The sequence below is a fragment of the Nicotiana sylvestris genome, chromosome 8 (assembly GCF_000393655.2).
Source record: "Nicotiana sylvestris chromosome 8, ASM39365v2, whole genome shotgun sequence".
NCBI lineage: Eukaryota > Viridiplantae > Streptophyta > Magnoliopsida > Solanales > Solanaceae > Nicotiana > Nicotiana sylvestris.
The window spans coordinates 71,159,975-71,171,338 of record NC_091064.1 but is presented as its reverse complement, the minus strand read 5'-3'; the positions used below and the strand labels follow the sequence as shown (position 1 = coordinate 71,171,338).

At 40.1% G+C, this 11,364-nt stretch overlaps 1 protein-coding gene across 1 annotated transcript; it reads right to left on the bottom strand.

Annotated features, from left to right (window-relative positions):
- Nucleotides 1-284: 284 nt before the first annotated feature.
- On the bottom strand, nucleotides 285-1,037 carry LOC138875190 (uncharacterized). The gene has a single exon (XM_070154014.1). It carries the CDS (start codon nucleotides 1,035-1,037, stop codon nucleotides 285-287), a length of 753 nt encoding a protein of 250 aa, XP_070010115.1.
- Nucleotides 1,038-11,364: the final 10,327 nt, after the last annotated feature.

Here is an 11,364-nt window from a genome sequence, read left to right as displayed (position 1 = left end):
TTCAGACATTTTTTGTATGTAGTATTCATAGACAGTCCATGACATGGTGACACTGGATTCCGAGGAGAGATGTATGTTGGCATTGTCGTACTGTTTATGGATAATTTATCATATTAAGTCTTCCGCTTGTATTTATTTTTCGTTAACATTTCATTGTTACTCACATGTTAGTTTAAATTGTTGAAAAGGGCTAGTAAATGATTTGGTGATCCTATAATATGCGGCTTGCCTTGCTTTCACAAGTAGGCGCTATCAAGACTCCCGAGGGTGGGAAATCCGTGTTGTTACATAATGTCAGCAAGATCCCGCTTGGACCTATTCTTCGTAAACCTAGTAGATTTACGATGAGCATTTCTAGTATCACACTCTTCCTTAGATCTATATCTAGATCTCTTTTTCTTATACGGTCTATCAGGGTTAGGATATCTATGATATCTATTTTTCTTTTTCCTATGATGGGTGGAAGTTTCGGGTAGACCGAACTGGGTTAAGAAATCTCCTAATTGAGATTTTTCCTTAAGCTTATCTATTTTAAGTTGTCTAGATAGTTTCAGCTCATTACACAAGTTTAATACTTCTTGTATACAAACTCCTATAAGTTTGCCATATGTATAATTCTGATACGAAATTTCACCGTAACTACCCCTTAATGCTTTTCTTACTCTCTCAGCAAATAAGGAGGGAAGGTCATCTATAAACTTAGCTTTCCAATGCTCATATTTATTTTCGAGTAGTTTCATAACCCTACTCATAAACGTATCTTTGTACAATCTGAATTCACTAAGGGTCTTACATCTAAGACCATTTAGTAGAGTACAGACAGTCTCATGTTGATTGGTAAATATACCATTGAAATGTTCTAAAATTGCAAGGACAAGGGTATAAACAACATCTTCTCTATTTTTTACTAGAGCCATGCCTAAGTTATCAACTTCCTCGTCAGTGGCTATAGCATTAATAACCAAGGATTTTTCTTTAGTGGATAAATAGTTATCCCACCAGCCACGAAGTTGGCCAGTAAAGTCTGAAATAATCATTTTGCAAATAGTTCTATCTTTATTTTTAACACTTTTATATATAGTTGCGTACATAAGCATCCTATGTACAAGAATAGTTAACTGTTTATTAGTTAAACCATCAAGATTCCATTCATAAATTTTGGAACCGCTGTAAGACGTATTAGTCTGATTCCAATGTCGTCCCTCTATTAACTCGTCTTGAGAAGTAGGACAGGAATAATAGTAAGTTTGCATTCTGGGTTTGTCGGCATACTTACTATTGGGTTTAATTAAACCCTTGAGTTTATTAAACTCTGACCATGTTTCATTTTTACAATTAGAAATAGTCTCAATTTTATCAGCAAAAGTTTTTGATAAATCAATTGGTCAGATATTTAAACGAGAAAGCTTTTTATCAAGAAGTTCTTCTAAATTATTAAAAGACTTAAATTTAAAATCCTGAATCTCAGGAGGTCTTTGAACATGAGTAAGAACAGTTTGAACATTGTATTTGCTTCTTGAAGTGGAGGCAATATCAGTTGTCTTTTTGTTAGTACTCATTTCTTTTATAAAAATTGTAAATTCATCTAGTTTTTTGTCAAGAGAACTGATATGTTCACCCTACATTTTTGCATATAATCCCAAATAATTGTTTGGAGAAATTAATTTATTAATATTAGCGATGCTGACTGCTGCAACATTTTCATCAATAAATTTTTGGAAGGCAGAAAACGTGATATCAGTATTTTCCCACCCCTTTGCGAACGTGAAGACTCCATCGCGATCACAAAGACTCCATCGCGAATGCGAAGTCCAAAGTCTCAGCCTTCTCCAACTAACCCTTCGCGATCACGAATCCCCTCTCACGAACGCGAAGAGCATTTGTCTACAACACTGAGCAACAAATTTTTGCAATTCTTGTGACTACCCGGCCAGTCGTCTCATGAGATACCGCTCCATTTTCCCCCATTTTTGCTTCTTTATGCTTTGTTTATTCGTGTTATGTGGTATCGGATTGGTCGGATCGAATCCAGAATGATTTTGGTAAGATTTGAGACACTTAGTCTCTTTTAAGGAAGTTTAAGTTGGAAAAGTCAATCAGATGTTGACTTATGTGTTAGAGGGCTTGGATGTGAGTTTTGGTGGTTCAGTTAGCTTTAGAAGGTGATTTGGGACTTAGGAGCATGATCGTAATGAGTTGTAGAGGTTCGGAGTAGATTTAGGCTAGAATTGGCGAAGTTGGAATTTTGGCGATTTTCGGTTAGTAGGCGAGATTTTGATATTGGGGTCGGAATGGAATTTCGAGAGTTGCAGTCGTTTTGTTGGGTCATTAGGGATGTATGTGCAATGTTTCAGGTCATTTGTACGTGATTTGTTTGGGTTTTTGATCAAAAGTGGAATTTGGAATATTTTGGAATTCTTAGGCTTGAATCCGATGTGTTTTGGTTGATTTGATGTTGTTTGAGGTGTTTGGAAGATTGGTACAAGTTTGAATAAGGTATTAGGATATGTTTGTGCTTTTAGTTGAGGTCCTGGGGGCCTCGGTGTGATTTCGGGTGGTTAACGGAGAATTTGAAATTTTGTTGCAGCTACTAAATGTGTTGCTTCTAGTATTTCCGCACCTGCGGATTGGGGACCGCAGGTGCAACAAGGGAGGTCGCAGAAGAAGAAAGTGCTGAGGGAGTCAGGAACCGCAGAAACGGTGAGATGGACCGCAGATGCGATATCGCAGATGCGGATGAGGGATCACAGAAGCGGAAAATCGTAAGTTAAGTGATATCCACAGAAGCAGAGAAATAACCGCAAATGCAGTACCTCAGAAGCGGTTTTTGGTCCGCAGATGCAAAAATGACTGGGCAGAAGGTATAAATTGTAGCCTTTGTGAATTTTGAGCTATTTCACCATTTTTATCTCGGCTTTGGACCTTTTGGGCGATTTGAAAGAGGGATTTCAAGGGAACTTCGTTGATGCAGGGAATTTGGACTTAAAACTCGTTCCTATTCTATTATTTCACAGATTAGAGCTAGAAATTATGGAAATTTAGGGTGAAATTGGGGGAACTAGGGCTTGGAAACTTAGACCTTTGCTTGAGGATTTGAAGGACCATTTGATGTCGGATTTGAGAACTTTTGATATGTATGAACTCATGGGGAGATAAGGAATATATTGATGTAAAAATTATTTAATTCTAAGGCGTGGGCCCGGGGGTCGGGTTTTGGTAATTTCGGGATAAATGATGTAAATTGACTATTTTAGCTTGGGCTTCGTTCCCTTAGCATGTTTTAACGTCCTTGTTCTGATTTTGGATAGATTCGACGTGAGTGGAGGGCGATTTGAGGGGCACAGGCGTTGCGAGCTAGAGATTTTACCGGTTCGAGGTGATTAATGATTGTAAATGATGTTCTGAGGGTTTGAAACCCTGGATTGCACATCGTAGTGCTATATTGTGGTGAGACACACGCTTGATGATGAGCATGGGGTCGTGCACTACTAGGAATTGTGACTTGGTTCGTCCCGATTAAAGATTTTACTGCGTATTTTACTGAAATCTATTTGCTATCATCATTATTTGGGTTGAATGCCATATTAGGGCTTCGTGCCAACTATTTGAACCCTTCGAGGATTTTTATGAATATTTCCTCACTATTTTGGCTATATACTTGAACTCAGTCATGTTATTTTCCACTATTTTCGTACTCACCCATGTTTACTCAGTTTTAATATGTAAATGATATTTTTAAATGATGTTTGCGCTGAGAAACACTGTTTTACTAATGCCTGAGTAGCTTGTGAGGATTTTTGACTGAGTAAGGCCGAGGGCCTATATTGTGAGGAAACATTTGATACTGATTATGAGGCCGAGGGCCTGAGATATGTATGCCACGAGGTGGCTTGATATTGTGATTGGGCCGTAAGGGGCCCCTCCAGGAGTCTGCACACCCCCAGTGAACACGGGTACCCATTATTATGTGAGATTAAGCTCGAAGGGCTGGTATTGTTCCATGTGATTGCTCGAGGGGCTGGTATTGTTCCATGTGATTGCTCGAGGGGCTGGTACTATTCTGAGATGTTGCCCGAGGGGCGGATTTGTTGATACTGTGCCCTAGGGGCAAGCCTTTATGTGCTTACTTTTCATAATTGATTGTCAATTACCTGCTTAATTATTGAAAAAGGCTTTTCATGAAACTATATCTGAGTTAAAGGATTTTTACCTATCTTTAACTGATTTACTGTTTTTAGATGGTTTTACTGCTTCATTATAGAATGCTTTGTGCCTTACGTGATTTCTTACTTTCAGTCTTTATTTACATTTGTTACTCACTGAGTTGGAGTACTCACTTTACTCCCTGCACCCTTGTGTGCAGATTCAGGCATTGCGGATCCTGCTAGTGCGAGTTGAGAGCTCCCGGCAGATATCAGAGTCCATGAGGTAGCTGCTTGACATCTGTAGTCCCGTGTTTCTCCTCCTTTATCATTTCTATATCTTTTCAGACATTTGTACTAGCTTATAGACTTAGCAGACTTGTATTATGACTTATAGATGTTCATGACTAGTGACACCCTGGTTTCGGGCTGTGTTGGGTTGTTCTTCCGTGTAACTATGACATTATCTGCTACTTTGGATTATTTTATCATGTTTCGACTATTTCTTAATGCTTAACTATTAATAATTGGAAAAAGGGGAAGTGTCGGCTAGCCTTGTTTTCATGAAAGGCGCCATCACGACCGGTTCCGGGTTTGGGTCGTGACAAGTTGGTATCAGAGCCTAGGTTACATAGGTCTCACGAGTCATGAGCAGGTTTAGAGTCTCGCGAATTGGTACGGAGTTGTCTATATTTATCCTCGAGAGGATGCAGAACCTTTAGGAAAAATTTCACATTCTTGAATTCTTATCGTGCGTCCTTGATCCAGCTTGAAAAGTTAGTCTTTGAATTCCTTCCACGCATTCGTATGTGCGCATGAGCGCTCGGTATCGGATATGCATTGATGGCTTGTGATTCCCTAATCGAGGGGCGAGATGTGATCTCTGTGCGTAGATGTTGGGACAGTCTAGAGGACTCGAGGCTGAATTTTCGCCAATAGCTTGAGCCTTGAGCTATTGATTTCGTGAGATGGATCCATATGTTCTATTGTGTCCCTATTAAGGGAGGTGATGACTGGATATTTACGTGATGAGTGTGACATGACTGCGAGATGTATTCATGTGATTTGGAAGCGACAAGAAGGGTCTGCTGGAGGATAGAAGGACTATTAGGTGCTCGATTTTCAACTTGATTTGAGGTATAGCCCCGAGTTATGGGTGTGTGAAGAATCTTTCCATGTTTTCTAGTTGGGAGTAGAGTAAATTTTATGTTGCGGTTTGAGTTCAGACTCGGGAAGTTTAAGTGACTGTGTAATATTTATGACAGTGGAAAATATACAGAAATGTTAGTTTGAGGCAAAGCATGTGGGGTTATCTCCAGCGGATTGTTCTAAATTTTGCGAAATCCCTTGTGTCATTTATTGGAAGATCTATGTTACCAGGGAAATATATGTTTTACACTTTGAATTTCGGTTGCTCAAGAGAGTAGGCTTGACTACTACGAGAGTGAATGCGAGATTTGCAGAAGATATAAAGTAACATATGGTTTGTGTTCCACGAGCTTATGAAGGATTGAGTTTAATCTCACAATGGTATTATGGCAGCAACAAAGTATATGCGTTATGAGTTATTGTGTATGTTTTGGTCTATGGATTCGAGCCAAGTGGGGGAGTCCACTATTAATTAGTCTATTGCACGATTATGTGCTATGTTGGTTCCAATTTGAGGTGTGCGGGTGAATCAGTTATCGACTTCAGCGCCAGTTACTTTACCACCAACCGCCCAGTCAACTAGGGGTCGCCCTAGAGGGGGAGGTCGATTAGGTGGTGGTCAGGCCCGTTTCTATGCACTTTCGGGAAGACCCGATGCTATTGCTTCAGATGTTGTTATTACAGGTATTGTTTTAGTCTGCCACAGAGATTCCTCTGTATTATTTGATCCTGGTTCCACCTTTTCATATGTGTCATCATACTTTGCTCATTATTTGGGTATGCCCCATGAGTTTCTTGCTTCACCTATTCATGTATCTACCCCGGTGGGTGATACTATTGTTGCAGATCGTGTGTACCGGTCGTGTGTTATGACTATTGGGGGTGTGGAGACCCGTGTGGATCTTTTATTATTGTGTATGGTGGATTTTGATGTCATTTTGGGCATGTATTGGCTATCTCTATGTCGTGCTATTCCGGACTGTCATGCTAAGACAGTCATATTAGCTATACCGGGTGTGCCACGAATCGAGTGGCTAGGTGTGACTGATTATGTTCCCAGAAGAGTGATCTCATTCTTGAAAGCCCAGCGTATGGTTGGGAAGGGTTGTCTTTCGTATCTAGCCTTTGTGAGGGATGTCGGTACTGAGTCTCCCGGTATTGATTCTGTTCCAGTTGTGAGGGATTTTCCAAATGTGTTTCTTGCAGACCTGCCAGGCATGCCACCGGACATGGATATTGATTTTGGTATTGACTTGGTACCGGGTACTCAGCCCATTTCTATTCCACCGTATCGTATGGCACCAGTGGAGTTGAAGGAATTAAAGGAGCAGCTTCAGGAACTCCTTGATAAGGGGTTCATTCGGCCTAGTGTGTCACCTTGGGGTACACCGGTTCTATTTGTAAAGAAGAAGGATGGCACTATGAGGATGTGCATTAATTATAAGCAATTAAACAAGGTAACAATTAAGAACAAGTATCATTTGCCTCGCATTGATGATTTATTCGACCAGCTTCAGGGAGCGAGAGTGTTCTCCAAGATTCATCTCAACTCAGGATATCACCAGTTGAAGATCAGGGACTCGGATATTATTAAGATATCTTTCAAGACCCTATACGGTCATTATGAGTGCTTGGTGATGTCATTTGGGCTGACCAATGCCCCAGCAGTGTTCATGCATCTGATGAACAGCGTGTTCCGGCATTATCTCGACTCATTTGTCATATTCTTCATTAATGATATTCTGGTATATTCGTGTAGTTAGGAGGAGCAAGCAGAGCATTTGAGAGTTGTGCTGCAGAGATTGGGGGAGGAGAAACTTTCCGCAAAATTCTCCAAGTGTGAGTTTTAGCTCTGTTCAGTGGCTTTCTTGGGGCATGTGGTGTACAACAAGGGTATTCAGGTTGATCCAAAGAAGATAGAGGCGGTTCAGAGTTGGCCTAGACCGTCCTCAGCCATAGAGATTCGCAACTTTCTTGGATTGGCAGGTTATTATCGCCGATTTGTTCAGGGATTCTCATCTATCGCATCGCCCTTGACCAAGTTGACTCAGAAGGGTGCTTCATTTGTATGGTCGGACGAGTGTGAGGAGAGCTTTCAGAAGCTCAAGACATCTTTAACCACAGCTCTAGTGTTAGTTTTGCCATCAACTTCAAGTTCATATACCGTGTATTGTGATGCTTCGAGAGTTGGTATTGGTTGTGTATTGATGCAGGAAGGTAGAGTTATTGCTTATGATTCTCGTCAGTTGAAGCCCCATGAGAAAAACTACCCCGGTCATGATTTGGAGTTGACTGCCAAAGTTCACGCATTAAAGATTTTGAGGCATTACTTGTATGGTGTGTCTTGTGAGGTGTTTACTGATCATCGCAGTCTTCAGCATTTGTTCAAGCAAAAGGATCTTAATTTGAGGTAGCGGAGATGGTTGGAGTTGCTTAAGGATTATGATATCACTATATTGTACCATCCGGGAAAGGCCAATGTGGTGGCCGATGCTTTGAGCCGAAAGGCAGTGAGTATGGGGAGTTTGGCATATGTTCTACACGGGGAGAGACCTATTTCAGTTGATGTTCCGGCCTTGGCCAACCGATTCGTGAGGTTAGATATTTTGGAGCCCAGTCGGGTATTGTCTTGAATGGTATCTCGGTCTTCCTTATATGATCGCATCAGAGAGCGCTAGTATGATGATCCGCACTTGCTTTTCCTTAAAGACAGAGTTCAGCATTATGATGCTAGAGATGTGACCATTGGAGATGATGGGGTGTTGAGGATGTAGGGCCAGATTTGTGTGCCCAATGTGGATGGGCTTCGGGAGTTGATTCTGGAGGAGGCCATAGCTCGCGGTATTCCATTCATCCGGGTGCCGCGAAGATGTATCAGGAATTGAGGCAACACTATTGGTGGAGAAGAATGAAGAAAGATATTGTGGGATTTGTAGCTCGGTGTCTCAATTTTCAGCAGGTGAAATATGAGAAATCAGAGACCGGGTGGCTTGCTTCAGCAGATGGATATTCCCGAGTGGAAGTGGGAGAGGATCACTATGGACTTTGTTGTTGGACTTCCATGGACTTTGAGGAAGTTCGATGCTATCTGGGTAATTGTGGATCGGCTGACCAAGTCCGCGCACTTTATTCCTGTGTGTACTACCTATTCTTCGGAGCAGTTGGCAGAGATCTATATCCGGGAGATTGTTTGGTTGCATGGTGTCCCAGTTTCCATCATTTCAGATACATCGTACACCCCCAATGAGCGCGGGTACCCATTGTGATGTGAAATTGAGCCCGAGGGGATGGTATTGTTCCATGTGATTTCCCGAGGGGCTGGTACTGTTTTGAGATGTTGCCCGAGGGTTGGATTTGTTGATAATGTGCCCGAGGGACGAGCCTTTATGTGTTTACTTTTCATAATTGACTGTCAATTACCTGCTTAATTACTAAAAAAGGCTTTTCATGAAACTACATCTGAGTTAAAGGATTTTTACCTATCTTTCACTAATTTACTGTTTTTAGATGGTTTTACTTCTTCATTATAGAATGTTTTGTGCCTTACGTGATTTCTTGCTTTCAGTCTTTATTCATATTTGTTACTCACTGAGTTGGAGTACTCACTTTACTCCCTGCAACCCTATGTGCAGATTCAGGCATTGCAGATCCTGCTAGTGCGAGTTGAGAGCTCCCGCCAGATATCGGAGTCCACAAGGTAGCTGCTTGACGTCTGCAGTCCCGTGTTTCTCCTCCTTTATCATTTCTATCTCTCTTCAAACATTTTTACTAGATTATAGACTTAGCATACTTGTATTATGACTTATAGATGCTCATGAGTAGTGACACCCCGGTTTCGGGCTGTGTTGGCTTGTTCTTCCCCGTAACTATGACATTATCTGCTACTTTGGATTATTTTATCATGTTTCGACTATTTCTTAATGCTTAGCTGTTAATAATTGGAAAAGGGGGAAGTGTCGGCTGGCCTTGTCTTCACGAGAGGCGCCATCACGACCGGGTCCGGGTTTGGGTCGTGACAATTCTAAACTTCATGAAATGGTCCGATTGACCACCCGAAACTCACCCGAGGCCTCCGGAACCTCAACCAAACATGCCAACACATCCCATAACCTCATTCAAACTTGTTCCAACCTTCGGAACGATCAAAACAACATCGAAATACCAAATTCGCATCGGATTCAAGCCCAAGAATTCCAAAATCTTCTAAATTACACTTTTGATAAAAAACCCAACCAAACCACGTCCAAATGACCTAAAATTTTGCGCACACATCCCAAATGACACAACGGAGCTACTTCAACTTTCAGAATTCTATTTCGACCCCTATATCATAATCTCGCCTACCAACCGGAAATCGTCAAAATATGAACTTCGCCAATTCAAGTCTAAATCTACTACGAATCTCCAAAACTCATTCTGATCGCGCTCCTAAGTCCCAAATCACCTCCCAAAGCTAATCGAACCACCAGAACTCACATCCAAGCCCTCTAACACATAAGTCAACATCCGTTCGACTTTTCCAACTTAAGCTTCCTTAAAAGAGACTAAGTGTCTCAAACCTTACAAAAATTATTCCGGATTTGATCCGACCAACCCGATACCACATAACACGGATAAATAATGTATAAAAAAGCATAAAGGGGGTAAACGGGGCGGTAAATCATGAGATAACTGGTCGGGTCATCACATTCATTTTCTAATCATAGACTCTTACCTGCTATTCAACATATTTCTCATGTTGAACCAGTCTATGGTCCAGCCCGAAATCGTGCGGCCCCTTTACACACTATTTTTACAAAAAATGGTGGTAAGCCGGTTGAAAGGGTTAAAGTTAACCCTCAAACAAATATTGTTCATGATAATGATAATGTTTCTGATAAGGATATTTCTTCTGTATCCGAAATGAATTTTGACCCCAATGATACTTAATGATTCCACACCAAATTGATTTTAGCCCCGGGTTGCGAGTAAAAAATATATTCAAAAGAATTTTTTAGTGATAAATGGAACCAGTTTAAAACTTGGTTTTTCGAAACTTATAGCAAAGATGATTTAAATAATATTTCTCAAAAGTTCTATAAAACTTGTGCTTTGCATAATCAAATTATGCATTTTGTTCCTTGGTTTATAACAACTTATTTACCGCTTTATATAAAGATTTTAGAATGATCTTATAAAGATGGGAGTGGTAATATTGTTAAAGCTTTATACCCTCCTCAAGCACCTTTTATTTTACCTAATAATACTGGTATCACGTTTTCTGCCTTCCAAAAATTTATTGATGAAAATGTTGCAGTAGTCAGCATCGTTGAAATTAATAAATTGATTTCTCAAAATAATTATTTGGGATTATATGTAAAAATTTTGGGTGAACATATCAGTTCTCTTGACAAAATTCTTGATGAATTAACAGTTTTGATAAAAGAAATGAATACTAACAAAAAGAAAGCTGATATTTCCTCCACTTCAAGAAGCAAATCAGATGTTCAAACTGTTCTTACTCATGTTCAAAGGCCTCCTGAGATTCAGGATTTTAAATTTAAGTCTTTTAATGATGTAGAAGAACTTCTTGATAAAAAGCTTTCTGGTTTAAGTATCAAACCAATTGATTTATCAAAAAAATTTGCTCTTAAAATTGAGAATATTTCTAATTATAAAAATGAAACATGGTCAGAGTTTAATAAACTCAAGGGTTTAATTAAACCCAATAGTAAGTATGCCGACAAACGCAGAATGCAAACTTACTATTATTCCTGTCCTACTTCTCAAGACGAGTTAATAGAGGGACGAGATTGGAATCACACTAATACGTCTTACAGCAGTTCCGAAATTTATGAATGGAATCTTGATGGTTTAACTGATAGACAGTTAACTATTCTTATACATAGGATGCTTATGTACGCAACTATCTGTAAAAGTGTTAAAAATACAGATAGAACTATTTGCAAAATGATTATTGCAGGCTTTACTGGCCATCATCGTGGCTAGTGGGATAACTATTTATCCACTAAAGAAAAAGCTTTGGTTATTAATGCAATAGCCACTGACGAGGGAGTTGATAACTTAGGCATGG